The 26,099-nt window shown below is 59.6% G+C and overlaps 1 protein-coding gene across 3 annotated transcripts in view; it reads left to right on the plus strand.

Moving 5' to 3' along the window:
* Nucleotides 1-20,227: 20,227 nt before the first annotated feature.
* The window catches only part of PPARGC1B (PPARG coactivator 1 beta), a 58,852-nt gene continuing 52,980 nt past the window's right edge, over nucleotides 20,228-26,099 (plus strand). For all 3 annotated transcript variants that reach the window (XR_008232715.1, XM_052771907.1, XM_052771908.1), the window contains exon 1: nucleotides 20,228-20,399. Coding sequence is in view for 2 of the 3 variants with exons in the window: in XM_052771907.1 (XP_052627867.1) it covers nucleotides 20,316-20,399 (84 nt within the window). In the remaining variant the exon portion in view is untranslated. The remainder of the gene's footprint in view (nucleotides 20,400-26,099) is intronic.

A 26,099-nucleotide genomic window follows, 5' to 3' on the forward strand; every position in this document is an offset into this window, starting at 1 on the left:
TCTCCGCCCCACCCGTGCTGATGGGGGGGCCGCGCAGCGCCCGTGGCAGCCCGGCGCGGTGGCAGCGCGGCCGCGAGGTGGCAGAGCCGCCCCGCCCGCCGCCCAGCGCGCCTCGGCGGCGGCACTGGGAGCACTGGTTTGGGGGCGCTGGCAGGCCGTGGAGGGGTTTCGCTGCTGCGGTGGAGTGTGCGCGTCCTTGGCCGGCGTGGGGACAACCCGAGGCGGCAGGGCTGGCGGTACCGGCGTGAGCACGGCTGTGCCGGGGCAGGGGCTGAAGGCGAGCTGTGCGCCGCTTCCCTCCCAGCCGGTGCTGCTCGGGGCTGGGGGTGGAGAGCGCGGCTCCTGGGGCCCTCGGGACACCCTGTCCCCCTCGCCGACCCGCACAAATCTCCAGCGGTTTGACACACGCGCGCTCTCTAGCAGCACAGGCCCCCTGGAAGAGGTTTTGGGGACAATCAACCTGTGTGGGTTGGTCCCTGACCTAAGGCTCAGTCTGGGGATGGAGACGTCGCGGCTCTGTGCCTCAGTTTCCCCATGGCTTGCTCTGATGCTGTGCTGTTACGTGATGCTGATGGGGCTCAGGGCAGGGAGCTGTGCCCACAGCAGCGCTGACATGGGGAATTCGGGAGCTCGTGGCTGCAGCCCTCAGGGACTGGCACCGTGCTCCCTCCGTGGGAGAGCTCAGTCCACGGTGCCACGCTGCCCACCCTTCACCCACTGCCAGCAGCGGAGCGTGGAGGCACCCGCCGGTGCAGCAGCCTGGCGTCGTCCCGGCTGCCCTGGGCACCTGCCGCTTCCCACATCAAAGGTGCAATGGCCTGACTGGCGAGCGCTGGCATGCTGGCTCCTGCGCCCTGCCTGGCAGGGAGGCAGCAGGCTCGGCCACCCACGGGCTCCCCACAGGACGCGCTTTGGTGACTGGGTGTGGGTTCCCGCAGTGCTGCCCTGCGGCTGTGGCTGCGGACTGGGCAGGGGAGGCAGAGGTGGCATGTCCTCACTGAAGCTTGCACCATGTGGGGAGGGATGAGGTGCATGCCAGGCAGGTGGGGACAGGCCCCAGATGCTGCTGTGCTTTTGCTGTGCACCCCACACATGGGTCCAGGTGCCTGGTTTGGGGCAGAGCTGCCTGTGGGGCTCACCCTCTTTTGTACCTGCAGGGTCCTGGGACTTTATCTGTGGGGAGGCTGGAGGCTTGCTACCTCCGCCCAGGTGCCTTTGAAGGCCCCAAGCAAATGCTCACCCACATGAAACCTGGGAGGGGACAGCAGCACCGGAGATGGGGACGTAGCCTGGGGATGCTCCCAGCCTGGGGAAAGGCCGATGGGCTCCTCAGGAAGGGAAAGCGGGCAGGCTGTGGGGATGAGGGCCGCTGCGCAGGGGCTGTGTTTCTGAGGGTCCCCTGCCCAGCCCCAGCCCTGCAGCAGCAGGGCTTACACCTCCAGCTCGCTGCTGATGGCTCCTCCAGATTTTTCCGTTCCTAATCAAATCACATCAGATCGGATTTCCCTCCTGAGTTGCCTTCCTGCGAGCTCAGTGGGGCGCAGATGCAATCAGCCCTGCGCCAGTGCAGGCAACGGCAGGAGTCAGCAGCTCGAGCAGGTCCTGCTCTGTAGCCCGCAGGTGCCCAAGACCCTTTGGAGGGTGAAAGGTGACAGCGGGACAGGGAGTGCTGAGAAATTGCTGCTGCCTGTGCCCTGATCTGCCTGCTGGAAGGAGACCTGTGGCGGGCAGGACTTGATAGACAGCTTATAAAACTGGTTGGGCTTTCTCTGTCCCACTCATCAGGACTCTGGATTTCATGTGCTCTGAAACAACAGCTCCCCTTTCCCTCCCTCCAGCCACCGCCGGAGCTGCCTGTGTGTCAGTGCTGGCCAGAAGCTCTTTGCCCTGCCTGCAGCCGGCATGGGGGTGCAGGCTGTTGCGAGGTGTCCTAGACCCCCGCTGCCTCCCCTGGGTCCCCGCTCTACCCATCAAATGTCCGACTACCAGCACTTGCTAGGGCTGACAGGCATGAAGGGCAAGGTGAAAGAGCCCACGCACATCCCACCGGGAGATGTACATGAGCCACACACCAGTGCTCTGCAGGAGGTGGCAGCACACCGGGGACACGCTGCTTGTGTCAGGCACTGGCTGCCTGCCCCCTGCCAGATAATGCGGTTGTGCTCCAGGCTGGGTGCAGCCGAGGCACCAAGAGGCTCCTCTGAATGGTGCTGAGGCAGCCAGCACCAGCACCCTGCCCAGCAGCGGTGGCACTGGTGCCCTGCCTACCCTGAGGTCCTGGCAGCGGCTGGAGCGTGCTGTGGGTGTCCCTGCTAGGAAGAGGGAAATTAGCTCGTGCAGCTCCTCCGGTCTTTGGACCCAAAGGGCTGAGCTGGGCTCTGCAGTACCCACCAGTTCTGCTGCCAACCTCGATGGCCGTGGGACCTTCCCCATGGGGTCTGTCCTCAGGACATGGCCTAGTACTTGGCTGCAGGACACGGAGCACCGACATCCCTCTCTTCTCCCATGATTTCACCCAAACTCGTTGCACCTGCTGCTGCCCCGAGCCTGGAAGTGCCCCCTTGGAGTCACTGGAGGGTACGGGGCACTTCCAGCCTAAACATGAAGGGGAATAAAGGGCACAAGTGTGCCTTTAAATAGCCTGGCAAGGACAGGTTCTCCCAGGAGGAATGCTCTGGCTGGCCTGGTGGAACATGCTCGTGGCAGGGGACATGAGGGGTCAGCCGGGCAGCGATGGCTCCTCGCCAGGAGGTCAGGTCAAGGTTAGGCATCACCCCGGCCGGGTGCCGCTGTGCCGTGTCTCGGCACTGTGGGAGCAGAGCCATGCAAGGGGGAGGGAAATGCATGCCAGGCCGGGGTCTTGCCATGCCCGGGGCTGATCAGCAAGGTGGCAGTGGAGCCGGGCAGGCGCTGCTGACTGCAACCTGCCTGCTGACCCGCAAGAGGTTTGGCACCAGCACAGCCTGGCTGCCGGAGCAGCCTGCCGGGCAGCTCGGGTTGTCCAGGAGCGGCTGCTGCACTCCCGTCCGGGCTGATTCATATCCTGGACGTGCGGGCATTTGGATAGTGTCCACCCGTGGGGTGTGACAGCACACAGCCGTGTCCCCAGAGTGCAGGGCGCCAGCCCGGCCACATGCCGGAGAGCAGGATGGTGGCAGGTCAGACTCCGCTCTCCTCTGCTCTGCGGGGCGTGCCGGTCCCTGGGGACGCGGCGGTGGCTGTGGGCAGGGTGGGGAGCCGCAAAGCACATCTCCAGATGGAGACACCTGGATTGCAGGGAGGATGGCTGCGTGCCCAGGTGTCGATGTGCCCGCTGGCTCTGCTGGGGCACCCAGGCGGCAGGGAGTCGCGAGAGGAAAGCAGCTGCCAGGGAAGCCCCAAGCCCAGGGTCCCAAACCCAGACCCGTCCTCTCACCGCGGGGTGCCAGGAGGGGAGTACGGGTGCAGCAGGGCTGCAGTGGGCAGGGAAGGAGGGGAGCAGGGGAACCCAGCAGGAGCAGGGTGGCTGCCCTGCGCTGAAGGGCACAGCCAGCCCCAGCGGAGCTGTGCTTGAGTTCACCACCACTGCCAGGCTGAGCTGGCTCCGAGCAGAGCCAGCCTGCCGGCTGCACTGTTCCCAGGCGCCTGCCCGTGTGTGGGAGCAGGGTGGCCCACAAGAAGCAGCCCGCAGCCTCGGCACCCTGGTCCCCTGCAGCCCACGCTGGTTCCGCTCGCCATGCTGCCAGCCGTGATCAGCATGGTGCTGCGTGGCCTGAGGGAGGGCTGAGCCCCACGGAGAGTGGCCCTGGGGCTGCGAGACAGGAGCGGAGGTGTGAGCAGCAGGGCTCGCTCCAGGCTTGCGCAGCCAGCACCTGAATTGTCTAATAAAGTGTGAAATTGCTTTCATGCTCTGCTACCTTTGCTGAGATGGACCATCATTATGCCCCCCCCTTTCCACCCGGCAGCCGTCTGCTGCCGATGTCCCTGCTGTCACGGTGCTGCCAGATGAGCCCCTGGCTGGAGCTGTGCCTGGTGTGGCCCCACAGGACCACTGTGCTGGGGGCTGCCAGGTGGCACCCGCCATCCTGGGGATGAGCACCCCTCCCCTCCTCAGCCCCTCCATTGCGCCCACCCCATGTAAAAGCACAAGGTGCTGCATCACCCTGGGTGGGGGTAAATCTCTGCAATGGGGCTGGGGGCTGCAGACCCTCTGCCTTCCCCCCATCAGATGGCCTGGGGGTGCAGGAGTCAGCTCAGGTCCAAGCCCTGCCCTGGCGCTGCACCGCTGTCAAGGCCCTGCCCTTTACCAGAAAGGGCTGGCAGGGAGCGTGCCCATCAGATACAGCCCTCAAGGAGATAGGGCTCCCTCCGGCTGTGCCAGGAGTGCCAGGAGCTGCCTTGGGCCCTCGCTTGGGTGACGGAGGGCTCCTACCTCTGCAGGGACAGAGGGGCAGCCTGGCCCCCACCTCGCCAGTGGGTGACTAATTGCTCCTGAACCACCTGGATGTGCACAGAAACTGTTCTCCAGCCTTAATAACGATAATCAATCATCCTGCTCTGGGCAGGGGTTGTGGAAGGCTTTCCAGGGCTGGGGAGCCAGCAGGGCTGGCAGGGAGCCCGTGGTGCCAGCAGTGGGGCTCCCCTCAAGGGGACACCAAAGTCTCTGCTCCCGCAGTGGCTTTCCTCCCACGCTGCCCACTGCGAGGTCAATCTGTGCCCAGGTACACCCTGCAAGGGAAAGTGCCAGCTCCTCGATGCTGGCACTGTGCCGGTGCACCTGGGTCTGTGCAAACTGGGATTTTGGAGGGAAGATGGGGCCAGCTGGGAGCCCAGGCCATGCATGGGGCACGGGGTGCTCCCTGCCCCAGACGGTCCCATGGGTCCCTGTGCTGAAGGGCCAGACACAAGCGCCAGGGAGCTGCAGCCCAGGAAAAGGAGCCACATCTGGGATTTCTGCAGGGATCAAGATACTTTGCACCAGGAAAACGGTGCCACATTTTTCCAGACACTGATAAAGTTAAACCCTTGATCTGGTTAAAGATTTAGCCCACAAGGCAAGCCTGGGTAGGACAACAATGCTGTTAGTGCCACCGACTTGGTGACACTTGCCCAGGTGGAGGGTACTAACCCCGCTGCCCCCCCCCTGCCTATGGCTCAGCCCCACTGTTGGAGCACATACCTGCAGCCAGACCCTGCCATCCCTGGGCCGCATCCAGACCTCTGCATGGGGGATGGAGCTGGAGCATCCTCAGGCGCCGAGCTAAGGCTGAGGAGGCGGATGGCACGCAGCTGGGGAGGGGAGCATCCTGCTGGGAGCTGCTCTTTCTTCAGCATAACCTTATAACCTGTCTCCCCCCCGCCACCTGCCCTGGCCACAGCTTGGCCCAGTGCCACTGGTCAGGGGGAGGCTTCATGCCACTGGGAAGCCAATCTGGCCCTGACGTGACATGAGTCACCCGGAGCGGCCAGGCAACGCTACCCACGGCAAATAGCTTGGCCAGCATGCCAGCCCCTGCACCATGCGCCTCTGCCCTGCCATGTCTCAGGGGGTCCCCAGGCAGGCAGACCCTGAGCCGGTGGTCCCGGGGTGATGCACCCTTTCCCTTGGGGCTTCCTCAGCCCTGTGGCACGAGGGGCTTCATCTGCCTGGCAGCAAAAGGCAGATCCTTACAGGCTCATCCTGTCCCCAAGGTCACTCCGCTGGCAGGAGAGCACTGCGGGGCTTTCCGGAGGCCACAGGAGTTAAGGAGCGAGCGTGGCACAGCGGAGGTGCAGAGCACCCTTCTGCCTTCCCGCTGGTCCTGTGACAGCCACCTTTCCCGCTGCCCAGCCTGGCAAAGGGGACAGACACCCATGGCCGCAGGTCTCCTCCCACGACCCCGTGCCTGTGTTCTCGGGGTGGCTGCACCTGGTTGTCGCAAAGGTACTTGAGACTGCAAAGGCTTCCCAAATACATCCCTGCAAAGGCACCCCACATACAACCCTTTGTTCGTCTTTGGGGTGCTGGTGCCCCCCAGGCTGCAAAGGCAGCGCTGCCTCGAGCCAGTTTGGACACAGGGGCTCTGGACCCCCAGCTCTGCTCCCCTCCCTGTGGGTGAGCAGATGGCCTCCCCTGCCCGGACGGGCTCACCGCCCCAGGGAGAAGCTGTGTGCGTGATTCTTGTGTGCCACCAGGCACTGCCATCGTCCCCTGCCGCAGCTGGAGCTGCCATGGCTGGTCCTGCTCCTGAGCCAGGGGATTCCTCCCCAGCCAGAGCCTTGCGGCTGCAGCCCCCTCGCCCTGCAGCTCTGGCCCGGGTTTCCCTCCTTGTAAAGGGAGGGCTAAAGGGGCTGTTGAGTCCCAGACAGCCTGGCCCTGTGGTCTGCAGGCACTGTGGCTCAGTCTCCTCGGCCCGCTCCCAGCTCGGCCGGCTGCTCGCTGGAGGCACAGCCCCAGCTAGTGCATGTGCTGTGGCACGGGGACATCCCAAAGGCAGCTTTTTGCTGGAGCAAAGGCAGACGGTGCAGGTGGGAGGCAGGGATGGAGAAGCTCAGGCGAGCACCAAAGGGAAGCGCCCCTGCCCGCAGGCAGGGACAGGGCAGGGGGTCAACCTGCCTTCTGCAGGCATGGGACTCTGGCGGGGGTGCCAGCTGGCATGCCACAGTGGGGAGAGCACATACCTCTTCTGCCACAGGCCCTTTCAAATGGGCCACCAATTGAGTGTCAGCCGTTTCATGGCCTCTTCTTGCATCAGGCACCAGAGGCAGAAAGACTGCCTAATTCCCACCTCACCTCCCCACTGCCCAGAGCCATCCCGTCGGCTAGAGAAAACCAGGTACTGGGAGCAGCCTGGCGAGCGGCACTCTAACCCAGCAGCATTCCCAAGGCCTCCTTCATTAGCATTCCTCCTCTCCCAGCCTGCACAGCCTGTTCCCAACGCCCCGAGTGTTAATTGAATTACTTCCCCCAGAACTGCTGCAGCTTTGGGGATTCAAGCATCTGCATACACCACGGGCAGCCTGCTCCGTGCCTGCACAGCCCTTCCCTGCGCTCCCCACTTTCCCCGCGGGATTAGCCAGCTGTGGGGATGAAAAACAGACCTGGCAATGGCAAGTCCAGGTTGGTGTGAAGGTGCAAATGACCCCATTGCAAAGACTCAGAGAACAAAGGGCATGGAGTCAAAATGTAAATCAGAAGCCCCAAGGGCTGTGGGAGCCCCCCAGTAAGGTCTGCAAGCATTCAGCAGGCTGTGCAGTGTTGGGAAACGTCATGCTGCTGCTAAAGCCATCGCTACACCCGCTGTTGGGCAGCAGTCCATCAAGCCGTCAATCCAAGATTGTTGCTGCATCTCTACCTGAAGGAGGTGATTTGTGGGTCTAAAATTTGTCTCCTTTGGCCTGCACCTGACTGTAGCTACATGCTGCAGACACGAACCCCCTTTGTGTGCCCAGCCCACATCCTGGCTGGGATTTACCTAAAACAGCCCTGGGGAGGAACGGCTGGGCGGGGATGGGGGAAGGAGAGGGAGGAAGGCTGCCTGGTGTTTGTTTTTACTAATGAAGGCCTGTAATCAAATAATTTCAATTTTAATTGTAAAGCCAGCAGGCAGATTTCTGTCTCCAGATGGGACGTGATAGGAATAGTTGAAGGCTGGGCACGTTCTGCTGCTCACCTTACTACTTGGAGCAAGGCCGATGGGAGCAGCCCCGGGGAGGCTCCCACCCTGCCTCAGAAAATCCTGGTCCCCAAGGGGTGTGGGGACTGTATGAGCAAGGAAAAAAAAAACCTGGGGAAAGAGGGGTTCCTGCATGCCGACCCATTCCCCAGGTAGAAGCGGAGGCGCATCAAGCTGCGGTGCCAGCAGATCCTGGGGCTGTGAAGCTGAATCGCAGCAGTGAGATGTTCCTCGGAGCAACAGGCCAGCAAGCCAGCACCCTGCCTGCACCAGCCTGGGACCTCGTCTGGTCCAAAACTCCCCACGCTCGGGTGCAAAGAGCACTGGAGCCCTTGGAGTTGGACAGGGGATGGCAGCTTTCCTAAGCAGTTGGTAGGCAACGTGGGACTTGAGCTGGGGTCAGCCCCAAAGCCTCTCCTGCCTCTTTGACCCAGGGAAGCTAACCCCGGGGAGGATGTGCTGCTGCCGTACCAGGATCTGAGCAGGGGAGGAAGGAGCTGTTTCCCCTGCTTTCATCTCCTGGCTCTGTCAGAATACGTGAAATCTATTTGTGGCTTCCACTTACTGTCTCATTTTTTGGGTGCTTGGACTTTGGGAAAAGAGAAAAATAAACTGGGTCATTTTCTATTTATTTGGAAGAGCTGAGATGTTAGCCCTCCAGCTGCAGAGAGCTCTGCTCACATCTCTGCGGGGCTGAACGAACTTGGAAGCAAGAGATGAGGGAGAGGAGAAACCTCCTTCTCACCAAAGAAAATGCGTGTTTTGCCCAGCTTCTTGTTTAGGCTGGGGGGGAACTGGATGCAGTGAGTTTGGGATTGCCTTCCCAATTGAAAACAGCTAATTCAGGCTAAACACATCTGTTTGTTTCTCGTGATGGAGAAATGCAGGCAGGAGGGGCTGGGTTGCTCTGGGACTGATTAACTCCCCCAGTCTGGGGGCATTCCCTGCTGCCTGCCAGGCCTCTGCAATGGCCCAGGGGCAAGGGACTGGCAGCCAGGTTCCAGCTGGAGGTGTCAGGGGAAGGAGAAGGTCTGCTCTCCTCCACATCAGACGTTTATTCCTCCCAGAAGAGGATGAGGTCAGAGGGCCGGGGTGGTACAGCACGATCCAGGCAGGTCATACCAAGTACAAAATACCTAACGCTCTTGTTAGTGCAATTGCCATAGCCATAACAGGGCAGAGCCCATCTCTTATCAGGGATGGCTGCTTCTGCTCTCACCTCCCCAAGCTGCTGCCCTCCCCATGCCCATGGTCCCACTCCCGGTGCTGACAGCATTTCTGGAATCCACTGGAAGGGATCCAGGCTGGGGGACGCTAGGCACTGAGCAGCCACCACCATCCCTCTGGCTGGGCCTCTTTGCTCTTATCTGGTCTCCCTTTTTGTGCCTGAGTCATCAGAGACAAGAGCATCAAATCAGAAATAAAGTCATTAACTCACTAAGCAAATACAGATGAAAATCCTCACTTTATTTTTTGAAATTGGAGCCCCAGCTCCTCGGGGCTTTAAGTGGTGTCTTCCCTCCTCCAGCCTTCCCGTGGCCTGGTCTGTTCCAGTCCCACGCACGTCCCGGGGGCGAGGAGAGGAGAGAGACGCAGGCACCCACCCCGCGGGGCTCGGCTTGGCCCACAGCAGCCCACGCGCTTGCCGTTGATATGGCTCTCCAGCCGGGATGGGGGGAGCCCCGTGCCTGGTGTACTCCATTGCTGATGGGCTCCAGCTACATGAAACTGCAGCGGCTCTCCCAGCCCGGGCTAGGGCATGCTGGGCACATCCAGCGGGAGCGATGCGTCCTTCTCCTCCCCCCGCAGCACCCATCCTTGCTGCCAGCGCAGCATCCTCTGCCGGGGCTGGGCACATCTCTGGCAGCTCGTGCCTCCCACGTGGCTGCAGCTTGCGCATCCCCATCCCAGCCAATCCATGCCGATCCGTGATTTCGCTCTTCTTCCTCTTTTTTCTTTTTTTTCACCATGTACAAATGGGAATTAAATTGAGGCCACTAAACTCATTCGCGCTCGCAGCCGTAATGGGATTGCAGGCAGCATTTCACCACCAGCTCTTCACAGCAGCTGCCTGTCTCCGGCTGGAAAACCGCAGCATGCTCGCTCCTGCTGCCGATGCCCGGCGTGCCGCTGCCTGCTCCCTGCCGGGCCCTTGTGCCGGCAGCCCGCGCGGGAAAGCAGGGCTGGGGTTAAACCCAAGCAGACCAAAACACACATGAGCAATTTCTCTTATGTGAGCGCACGAGGGGCCAAAAGGCACCGCTCAGCTCCTGCTTGGGGTCCCGTGGCTATGCCTGGCCCAAAGCCCTGTCTCACTGGGTTTACCTGGTGTCCCGGGAGTGCACGCCTGTCTGCACCCCTGCCCCGGGGAGCTGAGCATCCTTCGGCACAGGGGCCCAGTTCTCCCACTGGAGCGGTGCTGGAGGGGGGGCTGGGTGGCCGCCCCCACAGCGTGGCTCAGCCTCAGGGGGTGAGGCACCATCAGGAGGAAATGGGAATGAGCCGGGGTCAGGGAGGCAGCCGCGGGGCACCTGTAACCAGCTCAGGGACTGGGGGTGCTGGTCAGCACGCAGGGCTCCGGCTGCGGGGTGAGCACCCAGCCCTGCACAACCCGCTGCACCGGGGGCAGGGAGGAGGCACCACGGGGGGGCTGAAGCCCCGGTGGGTGCAGACCCCTGAGCGAGGAGCAGCCCCCGGCTATTGTCCCTCCAGGGCTGGCCACTTATTTTTAGGAGGCGGGAGGAGGGATGCTGGTTGCAGGTGAACTTGCTGGAAGACCCGCTTCCCTACCACCCTGGGAAAAAGCCCCCAAAAGTGCCTTGGACAGCAAAGGAGGGCAGGCATGAGTGTGCTGGGAGGGAACAGCTGCTGGGAATTTAAATGACTGCCCGTGAATGCTGGTTTTGTTTTGTCCCAGCCATGGCTGCACTCTGCTCTGGCCAGGCAGCATTCAAATGCAGCCGCTCACAGGGCTTGTGCCTGCAAATAAAGCCGGTTTGGAAAACCTGGGGAGAAACTGAACTTGAGAGGAGCCCTGGTGCGGCACCCTGCCCCTGCCCAGCCCTTCCAAAAGCCATGGTCCCACAGCAGAAACCAGCAGAGCCAGCCAGAGCAGGCAGAGCCGCAGTGGCAGGGGTGTGCAGGAGCCGGGATGGGCTCTCCCTGGGGCCTCCGGTAAAGCTTTATTCCTGTCTCCCAGAAGGAAGAGTGATGGAAGGAGAAGAGATGCTCAGGAAGTGAGCGAGGTGTGCTTCCTGCTCGCTTCCCGCATGCTTTCTGCTCGCAGGATCTCAGCTTGGCCACCAGCCTGGGACATGGAACGCTGCCCTGTGACCCACCACGGCTGCCTGGGCAAATGGAGATGCCGCTGGTTGCCATGGTTTATGGTCTCGGCCACGCACCGACTCGACACATGCTGCCAGATCCATGCTTCGAAAATCTAGTTCCATATGGATAAACAGCATTTCTTATTACTGTTGCTAATGTGATATCAGCACATTGCAACATAGATATTTTAATAATACATAGTTCTTTCAATGAAGGGGCTTAAAAAACTAATTTACTTTCCAACATTTGTATATGTCATATTTGCTCATTTATTCATGCAATAAATGAAATTAAAAATTACTAGACATTTAGAAAATAACAAGTATGCATAAGAATTGCACCCATGTATTAAAAAAAAGCAGGCGCTGCTTTTCCTGGCACAAAGGCTGCCCACAGGCATGCGCTGCCAGGTGTTTCCTCCTCTGCCTGTGCAGCAACACAGGCTGGAGGGGAGCGCAGCCGGGCACTGCCAGTCCCCCATTCCTGGGGATGCTGACAGTTGTGACAACCCCTGCATTTTTATTTTTCTCATCCTAACAATGTTGCTGTTTAGATTGGCTTTTATTAAAAATAAATAATGCTTTTAAAACAAAGCTGGCACTGGGGCACCAAACTGTGACAAAGGCCGGGGAGGTGGCGCTGAGGATGATTAATGTGATTTTTCCAGCAAAAAACTGTAGCAGTACTCCCATGTTGAGGGCTCTGCTGGGAGGTGCGGGAAGGACAAAGCCGCTTGGTGCTGCTTGCAGCCTGGTGGCTTGGGCACAGCCCACACCTGTGAGAGGTCTGACTGTAGCCTCATGCTCTCCCCGGGCCAGGCTTTGGTGGGCATGTGTCAGGCAAAGGCGGGAGGTTGAGGCACGGAGCCTTCCCAGCCCCTTCGCAGGTCCTGGCTCTGTATCTATCCCTCCTTTGGTCATTATCCCCCCAGCCTGCCTCCGACAGACCCATCTTCCCAAGCCCAGCTGGGTGACGAACACCGTTCATCTCCAGGGTGGTTATGCAGGACATACAATGTACCCTGACAAGTGTCCTACGAGGTCCCTGGGGCTTCGGTGATGTCATATATCCATCACTTCACCACGCTGCACAGGCACAGAGTGGCCCATGCCAGGCACATCTATATCACATATGGAGGCTTCCCCTATATCGCAGCCTCCAGGTAAAGCTGAGCAAACTTCCAGTGCCCTGGGAAAACTGCCGAAGGCTGTGAAAGGCCAGGCTCACTTCGCCTGGGCAGACTCAGCCTGCTTGGGATTCCCAGGAGGGTGCACCCCGTTGATCCCAGTGCAGATGCGTTTTGCTGCACAGAGCACTGGTGCAATGATATAGCTGCCTCCACTTATGGCCATAGGGACTGGGCTGCAGCTGCTGCCCTGTTGTGACAAATCCAGTTGCAAAACCCCTGTAGCAAACGAGGCTTGCGGCTGGAGGGCTGTAGCCCTTGTTTGGAGCTTGTCCAAGAAGTGCTCAATCCCTGAGCTTTCCCCCGCTTCCTGCTCACAGTGACCAGAGGGAAAAGTAATAAGCAAACATTCTGGGAATCAAAAAATGTCACTCGCTGAGCGTGGTTTGGCTTAACAGCTTGATGGGGGATGGCACATGCTCAATGTACAGATCGGGAGACAGAGACGCTGCCCCACGGAGCTTGCAGTTATCTGCTCCGGCAGGGGAGGGAGAAGGCGCTGCCGCGCATCACTTTGCTCCTTTTATCCTGGTCCCTCCCCTGCCTTTCCAGGCCAGAGCATTTTCCAAACTCTGCTTTATCCCATCCCTGCTGCTTCCTTTCTAGCGCTACCAGCATGGCTAATAATAACAGCTCTAAATTCTCCTCGCCTGGCGCTTAGTCGGTGGCAATGGGCGCTGTGCAGCCTCATTGCATCTCTCTGTGCCTCCATTCGGTCTATGTCTGTGTGTGTGCCCTTAAATACATAAAATGCGTGGGCAGTTGCACACCACTCCCTCCTCCCCCAGTTGTGCAATTCGAGTGTTTGGATGCAATATCCAACCCCCTGGCTCTTTGCTGATGGGAATATCGTGCCCGTCCCTGTGGCAAGCAGAGTAGCTAGGCGGCTGTATTCCTTACCTCTCAAAGGAGCCGGGAGCGCGGAGAGAGCTGGAAATAGCCCTGGCTGACACAGATACCTGTGCAAAACAGCAGGGGCCTGCACTTGCCTTGGTAATTGCATACTGCATGGCGATGAGTCACCCGCAGCCCCGCTCCGGCGGGCAGCACGCGGCCTCCCTGCCTCCTGCTGCATGGCGCGGGCAGGATTCGCCGGGCTCAACTTGGTCCCGTTTGCCTGGGAAAGTGCTGCGCTCCCCCCCGGGAAGGGGGCCCAAAGCAGAGGCAGTGAGCAGCAAGGCTAGCAGGGAAAGGATGGGAATGAGAGCATCTTGCAGCTTTTTAAGCTCTCAAGATTCTTTCAAGTGCCAGGAAGGCTGTGTGAGCTGTGATTTTGCTGCATTATTTCTGTTGCTAGCCATCCCTGCATGGGGAGCTCCTGTGTGCAGAATAACTGCTTGCAGCAAGCAGGCATTCACAAACTGCCTGGTCTGGGGGGGGGGCGAGCCCCTCAGCTGGCATCACCTGCAAGGGACCAGGGACCACCCTGCAAACAGCCCTCAGCATTTCCCAGGACAGGGACCCGGGGACTTGGAGATGGGACCCCCTCATCTCTGCCACCGGTACAACCGTAACCGAAGCAGCCGGAGAAGGAAGCGATGTGTCGGCTCATCCCGAGCTCCTCGGCCATGGCAAGAAGGCCCCACCAGCAGAGCTCTCCATCCTCCTCCTCCTCCTCCCCATGGCAGGGGGCTTGGGGGCTGCCTCGCTGCCAGCGATTGCACTGTCAGGAGGAGATTAATAAATAATTAGCCGGCAAACTTTCACCAGGGAGCTTTGTTTCTTCTCCTCCAGTGGTGCTGCCTATTCAGAGAGCAAAAACCAGGGGAGAGAGGCTGTCTCCGGGGGAGAGGGCCTAGAGGGGGTGGCATTTCCCCGCCAGGCTGGCGGCTCCCTGAGCTCCTCCGCAGCTGACTTCACATATCAAAGGGACGCAGGAGGGAGGAGGAGGAATAGGTAAAATCAATGAGAACCTATTTGGTGGGATAAAAGAACGGGGTTTTATTTATAGCGCTGGCTGGATCTGAAGTGTCTCCTGCCCAGGACACGGTGCCGAGGTGCTGAGGAACAGCAGAGCGGTGTCTGCGTGGGGCCAGGAGATGCGCCAGCGCCTGCTGCCCTGGCACCCCGGCCTCCAGCCCCACCGAGCGCAGAGCCCCGTCCCCGCCGCTCCCCAAAGTGCTGTGGGTGGCTCCGCTCGCCAGGCTGGCAAGGGGAGCAGGAGGGGGTGCCTACGGAGGGGCTTCAGGGCTGGGGGTGCAGTAGTTGGGGATAGTGGGAGCCAGTCACCCGTGGGGAGGTGACTCGGAGGAGAGCTAGTGAGGAGGGTGGGCGGGTGTGGAGGGGGTGCTGCGGGATGGGGGCCCGGGGACAGCCAGGGACAGCCCGGCTGGGAGCCACGAGGCAGGGAGATGCCCACGGAGGTCCCTGCCAGCAAGAGCTGCTTGAGGAACAGGTCCCTTCGCTGCTCGCCCCCTTGGCCAGCTCTGCTGGTGCAGGGGGACCGGGACCTGCTCGGGTGATCATGGCGGGTCTCCGGGAGGAGGCGGTTAAACAGAAAGAGGAAGAGAAAACAGTGATGGTAGCACCCAGACTCTGACCGGCCCCCGGGGAGAGGCAGGAGGAGTCGCCCTGCTTGGGGCCAGGGTCAGCAGAGCTGGATGAGGTCGGTCTGGGTCTCGGCCAGCCTCCCACCTGCCCCTCGATCCTCCCGGGGAGCAGAGCAGAGGAGCGGCTGGCAGCAGGACGATGGGGATGGAGGAGATACCCCAGCTCCTGGTGCTGTCCTGCCGGGCAGGGAAGGGAGGCCACTCAGCACCACCGGGACTGGAGGCAGCCCGACAGGCAGGGATGAGGCAGGCGGGCGAGGGGACAGCGGGTGACATTGATGGGCTACGACAGACACTGTCAGCGCAGTGTGAGAGCCGCTAGTGGCACAGTGCGGCGGGGAAGCTGAATTCACCCAGAGCGAAGGAGTGAGTACGAGGGACACGTGCCGTATGGTGCAGCTCCCTTTGGTCCCCGCACGCTGATGGCTGGCTGGTCCCAGCGTGCCAGGCTGCCTCTGGGACAGCGTGTGGGGACACCACCGGTGAAAGAGCAAGGGGAAGGCTGGGGTGTCCGTGGCGGGATGTCAGTGCAGAAAGAGCAGTGCAGGGTCTCTGACAGGGGATTTCTTCCCCCAGATAAAGTGAGGTACAGGGTAAGCCACGTGCCCTGGGCTGCTGCCGGGCTCTCGTCCCCAGGCAGAAGGGGCCGGCTGGCCCCGCTGTGCCGGAGCAGCCTGGGGAGGAGGACAGGCTGCTTCAGCTGCTGCGGGTGAGCTGCTTCCCGCGGACAAATGAGTCACTGGAAACGCCATAAGGAGTCAATGGCCATCCTGGTCTCCTCACTCAGCCCACACAGCTGGTGGGCAGCATGAGCCATCGTGCAGGAGCCTTCCCTACCCTCTGCTGCTCTGCCTGGCCTCTGCCGCTTGCTCTGGGAAATTCCCATCTGTTTCAATAGCTCATTCACAACTCCCTTCTTACTCCTTTGCCATAGGTTTCCTCTGCAATAACTGCATGGCTTTAGGAGCAGGCTGCAGAATCAGGCAAGCTGGAGCCCTGTACATCACCCTGCGTGTGTGCATCCCCCCAGCCCTCAGTGCCAGCCATGGGCTCCTCTGCAGAGCCGGAGCAGCCCAAGTGCCTGTCTCTGCTGCAGGGAAAGAGAGCTGCAGCAACCTGAGTTTGGTGGCACGGGGTGGAGAGTGACCCTCTGCCAGGTGCATTCCAGAGAAGGGACTGGGGGGGCTTTGCCATGGCACAGGCAGATACAGGGCCCACGTGTGCCTACACGAGGGGCTTTGCCAGCACGGTGGAGCATTGCTCCCCAGTGATGCCTGGGTATGCTGGAGCAGGAATGGCAACCTCTGAATAAACACAGCCACAGCCCTGCTCCCTGGACAAGCTGGAGCTCAGAGCCAGGAGCCCAGCCAGCAGCCACTTGTCGTCTGAAGCCACTCTTGTTTCCCAGGTCCCCTCCCGCTCAACAGGCCATGTCCTCAGCCCTGTGGCAAGGGGGATGTCAGACAGAGAGCGGAGGGGCAGTTTCCACCCAGGCTTGTGGGGAGTGAGGGGCCACGTCGCCCAGCAGTGCATTACCAGAGGTTCACTCCTTGCTCACCACGGAGCACCACAGAGCCCTCATGTCAGAAACCAAGGAGGAGGAGGAGGAAGAGGAGGAGGCAGGAACTCCCAGGTGAACATGGCTGATCAGGAGCCACCGGACACAGAAAGTCTGGAGGAAAAGCGACACTAGGTCCCTGTGCTCGGTGACTTCAGGTGAAGGACAAGGCTGAGCTGAGTGCTGAGCGGGACTGAGGGGAGAGAAAAGCAGAGCTCGTGGGAAGGAGCCAAGCAAAGAAACTCAGTGAAACCCAGGGGCACGGCACTGCTAACCACTGCTGCCCCGTGGGGAGCAGGGCCTCCAATTAGCAGCCCACATGAATGAAGACTTCTTTAGGGGAGGACTTCGGGAGAGCCTCGGGGGCATCTTGCCCTTCGGCTGTCCCCAGCTTACCCAACCGCCAGCTCAGAGAGACTCAGCCAGCGCAGATCCCCCTTCCCCTGGGTCCCCAGGGAGGGCGGCCACCGGGGTGGCCGTCCTGGCCACCGTGCCAATTCCCCCTGGGGCTGCATTTAATTTTAGTGCCAAGGAGAGCGTGTCACAACGTGGGGGGCTGGCGAGGACCCACCGGAGGCTGGGGATGTTGTAACTCAGAGGAGCCCCATTTGCCGCTGCCTCTCACTGCCCTCGCTGCCGGGTCCTTAGAACATTTTCCCATCCACAAACAGGGGCAGCTGCAACATGAAACCGCAGGCGGGAGTTTGCACAGTGCGGGGTGTCTCCTGTCCAGCCGCCGCTCATTGGCTCCTGCCCCTGTCCCACATTTGGCCTTTGGTAGGCTAAGGGTACCTTCAAACCCTGTCCCCTCCTGACCGCTGGCCTAATGACATTACTCACTCTCTGCTGTTTTGAAAGGGCATTTGCAGACTTTTCCTGTTATATTTTACCTTGGTAATATTATCCCCAGCCCCTCCAGGCTTAGCATCGTGTTGCCACGGCTGGCTGCAGTGCCGGCACGGTGCCACGGAGCGCTCCAGCTTAGCCGGGGCCGGCAGGCGAGGGGTGGATGCGGGGGGCTTATTTCTGTCCGACTGTGACTGACACCTCTTTGAGTACATAAACACAAAGAGCAGCAGAAGCTGGAGCTCTGGCAGCTCTCCTGCTCACAAAGCTCAGGTTCTGGTTTAGGAGGAAAGCCCTGAGCACTTAGCGAAACTGCACGGTCACTCTGTGCGCAGACAGAGAAGGGTGGATGCACATGGGGAATATAACGTCCCGTTCACACCATTGCACTGAAGTACCATGGATCAGACGCCTTCTCTACCCCCAGTGCGTATTTCTGAGGCTGCTGCATCACTGACTTCTAAGGAGGTAGAGACAATGCCAGCTATAACATCTTGTCCTCCTTTGCCTCTCTCCTGGTGCTTTCAAAGTCCTTTTTATGAGCGTTATTCAACCAATCCCCCCAGAAGCTCCAGAGCACAGGGAAGTGGTGTGATGTCCGTCCTATAGGTGAAAAAACCCAAACGGCATAGAAAAACGCTTGGACTGTACAAAAGTCCAGAACAGTCAGGAACAGAAGTTGGAGCATGTTAACACCGACTTGCAGCCACGTGAGCAACTGTACTTCGTCCTCTGGGATTCCACTGAAACCCCGAAGTGGCAGCAAGTCCACCCCTCTGAGATGCCCCCATTTCGCTCCATCGCTGCTTTCCTCTGGCCCCCTCTTGGCACAAGGGCAGCCTGACCCCAGCGTCCCATCCAGTTTTGCCCACTTGGCTGAAAGAAGCCCTAACCCATCTCTGTCCAGAGGAGAAATGAGGCAGCGCAGGCTGGGCTTTGCTTTCCTTGTGCTCCTCAGTGCTGCTGGGCTGCCTGGCTGAGCCGCAGCGTGCGGGTGGCTGCAGCCAGGGTGGGCGACTCACAGGCTGCTGATGGCTGGGGACTGGAAAGGGCTCGTCTTCTTGGGTTAGAAAGCAAGGAGGGAGGAACTGTGCTTGCACACAGGCCAGAAGGGAAAAGGTATTTCTGAAACACATGGCTATGCATAACTTGATTTTAGAACAACCGTTCACAAGTAATTCCTATGAATGGTTACTTCCTATTTGAGTACAACTGGTATAAAGGAAATCACAAGATACTTGAGTGAGAACCTTGCCTTTTGTGCAACAAATTCCTCCCAAAAGACTACTGTTATGGTGAGGCCTGCCAGTCCTGCTTTTTCCCTTCTGGGGCAAACGTCCCTCCTGTTCTCACCTCACCTCCTCTCTCCGTAGCATTCTGCGCTTGCCATCTTCTGCAAAGGAGGGACTGGAGTGGGGGGAGGCAGGTGGGAATGCACTCCAGATCACTGGCCAGTAGGGTCAACTGGGAATTCGAGTCTTGTTCTGCAAGGAATTGCACGTGCCCCAGAGCAAGGCAATTTCCTTCCCCCGGCCCTTCCGATGCAGTCCAGCAGCGCTGTGCTCTGTGCTGTGCCTGCTGTGAACTACAGCTGTGCATCCAGGCAGCAACGCTTCTGGGCCCAGACCTCCCACCCGTGGGAAGAGAAGTTTCATTGCTCAGGGAACAGCTTGAAAAGCACCTTAGGTAACTGTTTCAGCATTTCATAACAGTAATTAGTAATAAAGTGCCACAGCAATGAGGAAGAGTTGGCGGCAGCTTCTCTCTTGCTTTGTCCCATTCCAACAGCGGAGCCACCCCTGCCCCCAGCTCTCATCAGCCGTATGATATAACACACGCTGCCCACTGACATCTTCTTTTGGTGCAAGGCTCGGGATGATCAGGGAAAATCCAATGTTGCTACATCGCATGGCGTTCACAGCGCGTCCTGAACCAAAGGGAGGCCAGAGGGTATTAAAAAGTGGCTGGAAACAGCTCTCCCTTTGAAACAAAAGCAGGGCAAGGACGGGCAGCAGGCCTTTCCTACCAGAGGAAGAAGCACCTTCTGTTCACCCATCAGAGCCTGACGCAGAGCTCTCCACCTAGATTGCTCCACATTGCTTTGCTTCATCAGCCATTTACACTGATACTGCAGGCCCGCCTGAGCCATCTGAGGGGATTTTAGGATCTGGAGCCATTAGGCTGCAGGTGTTGCCACTTGGTTGGTTGTGTATCAGCTAATTCAGGCTGCAGTGCCAAGTCCTGCTCTTTCCCATGTAATTGCTACGCGTAAGTAAATAGAACATTCATGAGATTTTTGGTCCCGTCATTAATTATTTCTGAAAGGGCTTTTAGCGTACGCCTCATAACCCCAGACAGAAAAATGACGTGCGTGACATCAAGATGCTCGCAGCAGCAGTGGGATGAGCGTTGAGATGAAAATGAGGGAAATCTGAAGACCTTTCCTTCCTTGTTACTCTTTGCTCTCGGCCACCTGGCCCCACTCCAGTGCAGACCCACTGAGCCTGGAAGCGACCCTCGGCCTACCACGCTGCACTCAGGGCTCACATATCTCAATACGGGGTGATCTAGGGACTCTTGAGTGAGTGCCCGGTGATGCTGGGTGCCCCCATTTGTAAGGGCTGGCACTTTTAAGGTGTGCATGGCACTGCTTAAAGTGGGTGCCCTGGGTGGGTGCACGTCCTGCGGGAAGGCACTCGTGCCCCACGTGTGGCTGCAAGCCCCACGGGGCACTCTGCAGCCACGGGTGTCTATCTGTCCCCCAAGCCTGGATGCGACCCTCAGCCTTCACACGCTGCACTCAGGGTTTACGTATCTCAACTCGGGGCAATCTAGGGACTGTCGAGCAGCTCCTGGTGATGCCGGCAGCGCCCCAGGTGCCCCCCCTTTCAAGGGCTGGCACTTCTAAGGTGCGCGCAGCGGTGCTTAAAGTTGGTGCCCCGGGTGGGCGCGCGTGTCCCGCGGGAAGCCGCTTGTGCCCCACGCCTGGCTGCAAGCCCCACGGGGCGCTCTGCAACTGCGGGTGTCCCCCCCCATCCTCCCGCCCCGCTCCCTCCCACCACCCCCCCCCCCCCGCTCCACCGCCCTCCCCGGCTCCCGCAGCCGGCGGGTGGGGGCTGCGGGCGGCTCCGCCCCGCCGGCCGCCCGGCTCCCCGCCGCCGCCGCCGCGCCTGCTGCATGCTCGGTGCCGCCTCAGCCCCAGCCGGAGGTGGAAGATGGCGGAGCCGGGGCCGGATTGCAGCTCTCTGCTCGACGAGGATCTTTCTTCCTTCGTCTTCAGTTACCTCGCTGACAGCCAGGTAGGGAGGGAGGGCGGTGGAGGGGATCTGCTGTCCGGCTTCCCAGCGCGGGTTGCAACTGGGGAGGGGGAAGCCGGCAGACCCCCCCCCACCTTCCTGGGGCACCTGGGGAAAGGGCCGGTCCCCGCACACCCCCCCCCCTTCGGGGACCGGCCCTTTCCCCAGGTGCCCGGAGGATCCGCGGGGGTCCCGTTTGCTCCACTGATGCGCAGAGGGGGAAATACGGGGAGGGGGGACGCGCGGAACCCTGCCGCCCCCGCGGCTGTCTCTGCGGCCCTCCCCGTGGCTTCGGGGCGGCCCCGGCGCGGCAGCAACCCCGCAGCCCCGCCGGCGCTTTCAGCACCACTAGCACGTGGACTCCCGCGCCCCCCCCCCCCCCCCCCCCGGTTTCTGCAGGGAATTTTGGGGGGGGGGAGAAGTTGATGGGTTGATCGGTTTTGGCACATACCACCCCCCCCCTTTGCAACAGCCCTTCCCGCTGCAAGGGTGGGGAGGGGGACGCCGCGGTGCAGGGCGGCGGGGGGGGGGCTCCGCAGGGGGCTGCGCGGTGGGGGCTGATAAGAGCCGGGCTGTGGGATGAGTCATGCCGAGCGTCAGTTACACGCATACCGGCTGGGATCTTGGGGGATGGAGGTTTGGGGAGGGGGGGGTGGCAGGGAGAGGGGTCTCGGTGCTGCGAGTCAGCGGCTCCAAAATCTGGATGGGCTCCCTTTTGGACGAGGCTGGGTATTAAAATCAGATTAAGGCTCCTTGGCAGCTCCCGCACGATCACGAGAGCGAGCTGTGCTGGCTATAGGGCTCGCATGCTTTTCCATTTTGGGGGGTGGAAGAGAGGCGCTATACAATAAGCCGGGCAGTAGCAAGAGCCGTGACTGATCCGGAGCACAACCGCGCATTTCGCAGTCGGATTGATGAGGCTGGTGCAAGTGGGAAGAGTTTTCTGTAGTTATATATCATCCCTCCAGCCCTTCACTTTCATAACCACGGATTACAAAATAGCTTCGACTGTGAAGCTAGCGTGTTCATCCCAACCCTTGCTCTCTCACCAGTTTAGCTCCGGGATTGCAAACGGCGGGAGCATGTGTGTGTGGGGGAACGGGACGGGGACTAATCCCGCTGTTTGGGTTCAAAACAAATAAGGTCTCAAGACTTGGTAAATCAGATTTGCCCCTGGTGCATGTGCCAGACAGAACCAGGCAGGTCTTGCCACCAGCTGGATCGATGTAGTCCCAGCACCTCTCCTCGCATGCACCAGTTCCAGAGCGCTCCGGCTTGGCTTGGGACCCGGGCAGCTTGCTGGGGGCAGAGCGGGAGGGAGGTGGCAGCTTCGGTTGTTAACGAAGAGCTGCTGACAGGTTGATTACCGCAGGAGGGTCAGGAAGGGTGAGAAGTGGGCCGAGAAGATTTTGTAAGCGGTTTGCATTTTCCGATTTGGACGGATTTATTATTGCTGAGGGAACCGTCAGCTAGAGAAGAGGAGGCTGGTTGTGTGGGATGCCATCCCTAGGAAGCATGGCAGAAAGGCTGCAGCTCCCACCACCCCCATTGTTCCCTGGGCAGGTGAAAGTTCCTGGCTCCGCTTCCCCGCAATAACCTGCCTGTTCTCTGCGTGCTTAACATGAAATGAAAAGCTCGTGTGATTGCAGCTCGCATCTGAAGGCTCGTTTCTTTTTTGCTTTTTGGTCAGCATTTGATGTGCCAATTTAGGAATCTTATTCCAAAAAGGGACTGCGAAGGGGAAAAAAAATCCTGCGAATTGTCATCCTTCTCTGGTGCAAAACCACCATGTTGTGAACATCCCCTGCAAAATTTGGGACTGTGAAATGGCCTGTGATGAAAGACGACTCTTTTTATGGCATGTCCTAAAATCCAGTTTGCTGTGCCTGTCCCCTCTTTTTCTCTTCCTCTCCCATACGTGCACTGTATTGGAGGGAGCAGCGTAGGTACACGCACAGAGTTAGTGCTAGCCTGATGTCTGCGGGGTGTATAAGATGAAGAGTAGCGAAGGGATCTTTGCAGCCCGCTGCAGGTTCCTTCGGCAGCCGTGTGCAGCCCGTGTTTGCTCTCCCACCCGGCGCCTGCTTTGATAATTGCATTTCCTCCTGTCCCCACGTGCGCAGAGGGGTTAAAGGCTAGGGTAAAAAGTAAAGAAAAAAAAGGGGGGGGGAAGCGCCCCCCCCAGCTATGATTTGCATGCATTTGCTTAAGAAACGCCTGAAGTTGTAAGCGTGTGTTGTGCTTGTACCTTAACCTCTGATGAAACTGCAGGGAAGGCTCCAGCCCTGGCTGCTGTCACATGCCCGCTTTATAACTCGGAGCGGGAGGCGGTCCGGGGCTGGCTGCTGACGTCTCTCCCCATTACTACTGTACGAGCCTCTGCTTACAACTGGGTTACTGACTTCTCAATGAAGCCCAAAAGCTGCTTCCACGAAGTCCCCAGTGCTCCACCACAAGATCAGATTATCCTGAGAGGCTACAATGTCAGGAGGCCATGAGATCATCAATATTAGCCATTTCCTTCGTGGAAATCTTGAGGAACTCTGATTCTCCTCCTCTCTCCCCCGTGCTCCTCCCCAGTCCTTGCTTTCGCAGTAGGTTTTGAGAAAGGCGCAGTAGGGTGCGGGCAGGTGCCAGGTGATCGCTTCCTCACGAGGGGAGGAATCCTCAGGAGGGCTCTTGGGGAGATGCACGGTGAAGGTTTGACATGGATATTTGCATCAGTCCCTTAATTATATGGGCTTGTGCTGAGGATGCCTGCTAAGCTCTATTTACATATCGAGGACAGCGATGATTCACGTGGTACCTGCATTGCTACAGAAAGAAAATCAGGGGTTTTCACTTGATATCTGCCTTTCTCCTGCCAACTCCTTTTCCCTTTTCAACAACAAAAAAAGTGATTTTGTTTTGCTGCGACTCAAAATGTGTCATTTCTGGGCCCGCTTAATCCATTTTGTGCAACTCTCTGCTGCTCAGAGGTATGAAGCTGGTTGTAGCTGGTTCGTCTGCTGGCACCAGGCGCTGCAAAGTGCCAGCCAGGCAGCTCTGCCGGGAGCACCACGGAACAGCCGGTGACTCTCAGCATCCCTGCTAAAGGCAGGAGCAGTTTGACTCTTACGGCTTCAATCTTCAATTTGTTTCAAAACCCCAAATGAAGTGCAGCAAGGGGAAAAAAAACCCCCAGAACCAAGCTGCTTCTCAGATAGATGCTTAAGATCACATGAACTGAAATACAATATTCTCTCTTTAACTTCTCAGCCTCCTGCTAACAGCTTAATCCATTGATGAGTACAGGAGGCACAGTGAAGCCCTTGGTGAAGTGGTCCATTGGGTGAATTGTTACTGCCAGTAATGAAGTGGGGACGCATCCCTAATTTCTGATAGTCCTCACCGAGCAGACTGATATTCTGCTTTTTCTGAGGCTTTTCTCTCAAAGATTTTGGGGGGGGGGGGGGGCTCTGGATGACTGAGACAGCCCAAGGGCCTGTGCAAAGCGTATCTCCAGCCTGGCTGCATTGCTGCAGCTTGGGTCGAAGGCCGCTGCATTGCTGGGGCTGGAGACCCCCCCCCTTCCCAGGAAAGCACTGCAAGGTGGCTGTGGTGTGGCGGCTGTTACTGAGGGTGGCAGTTAGCAGAGGCCACACGGGTACGTTTGCAAAGTGGGGGGCGGCGGTTGCCGGGGTTGCCGGCAGCTGCCCGCGCCGCAGTGGTGGCTGCGGGAGATGGCGAGCGTGGCGTGCTGCTGAGCCTGCTGCTCAGAGCTGGGAGAGAGCAGCCGCTGGGAGCAGTGATGGGGGAAAGGGGGGGTCCCTGAAATCTGGCCCCTCGGAGAGCCTCCCCACGCACCTGCCTGCCTTCACCCCCTGCTTTTGACCAGATACCCTGGTGCTCCCCACCCTGGCAGGGCACCAGGGCTGCCCCACGCTGTGGGCTTTCCTCCCTCCTGCCTGCACATCCCTGCCCTGGTCTCATGCCGTAATGGAAAGGCACCTCTCCAACAGGTGAATAATTAAGGTCTCAACCTAGTGCCTCCAGCAAAGGGAGCTTTGTGAGGGAGACGGATCTCTCTCTCACATTAACCTTTCCAATGTCAAAAGCCTCTTTGTAGTTAGAAACTCCACTTGCTCCGGCACTTCAGTGCTGGTGGTTGTCCAGTGAAAAATGCCCAGGGGATGCCCTTCCTGCCCCAAACCCCTTCCTGGCTTTGAGGATTGGGTCCCATGGTCACTGGTGTAGGGCTGGAGACAGGGACGCCACGGGCTGGCTCCTGGCAGGCAGTTTGCTGTGCTGCCGGCCGCTGCTGCCTGCTACTGCTGCCTGCTGTTCCCGAGGTGCAGAAGCCCGCCAGACTCTGAAATCCCCTTCAGTGGGGCTGGGGGCCAGTTCGTGGCAGAGCGTGGGAGCCCCACGTCTGCGCTGCCGGCAGGCAGAGTGCTGGCAAGGGCACACTCCCCCCTGGCCAGCATGTGCCGGCACCCATGGGAGCTCGGGGACGTCACCCGTTGGGCTGGGGCAGAGGCATTGTGCGGGGCCAGTCTGTGCCTTCGCTGCCTGGTGCCTGCGGGGCAAACGCCACCGAAGCCGCCGCTTCTTCTGCCTGCCCGTGGCCTTGGGGAGATGGTGAGGGGCACCGTCCCTGCAGGGCGCCCAGAGCTCCAGCACCCGTGGGGCTCTCCAGCACGGAGGGGGCCTGGCTCCGGTGGGGAAGGGAAGGGCTGTCCCCAGAGATAAGGCTCCGCTGGGACCAGGCACGTTGTGCTCGCTCGCCGCCGCCGAGGAGCCAGGAACACGAGGTTCCGGCAGGGCCTGGGTCGGCAAACGTGTTTGCTGGAGGAATCGGCTTCGGGCTCCCGCGGCTGAGCCCCGCTCCATGGCAACCCCGCGCGGGTTTATATTTCTCGTGACTGCTTGGCAGCCTGAAGTGATTTAGCAGAGGGGGAACTTTGTACATGCCGGAGCTGCTGCTGCCAGCGCGGCCGTGCTGGGCTGACGGCCGCGGTCCTGGCCATGCGGCACTGCTCCTCCCTGGGGGGCACGGGCTGGGGCAGCCTCCTGCCTGCACCCCGAGAGCGGGCAGCCGGCTCCCCTGCCTGCATGCCATGCTGGGAAAGGCAGGTTCTCACCACCTGCCTGCTGGCTGGTGAACTACCCTCTTGCGAGCATCTGGAAGAGGATGTTTTAAGCTGCCTCTGCTTGTAGTAATGAGCCAGAGACTAAAGGTTGAAGTTAATGGGGTGGGTGGTCAGGTGAGGTAGTGACCTACTGCCAGGGACAGCCGCACCGTAGGCACCGGGTGATGGTCCAGCCAATGTGTTTCCCTTCCCTTATCGCTTGTCTGTTCCACGTTTCAGCACTTTGCCTGAGCTCTGGCTCACAAATTATTATTTATTTATTTATTGTTTTTTATAATGGGAGCTTCCAAGAAATGCCGTAGGACTTTGCACAGATCTGGCAGCGCTCACGGTCTCATCAACCACGTCCTTACCCTGCTCTGTCTCGCTGCACCTCCCCAGGCAGATGCAACAGCCAGGGTTGACCTGCTGCAAATTGCTACATTAAACTGGTTCACTTCAGAATGAAGACAGGGAAAAATAAAAGCTGGAAATCTCCTTTGGCCCTCTAAGAGCTGGAACTCCCCCCCCTCCCCGGACGGACGAGGGGTTCTCCAAGTGGCAAGTCTGGTATCTGCTGATGGGGGTGTGT

This window comes from Harpia harpyja, chromosome 20, assembly GCF_026419915.1.
Source record: "Harpia harpyja isolate bHarHar1 chromosome 20, bHarHar1 primary haplotype, whole genome shotgun sequence".
NCBI classification, from domain to species: Eukaryota; Metazoa; Chordata; class Aves; order Accipitriformes; family Accipitridae; genus Harpia; species Harpia harpyja.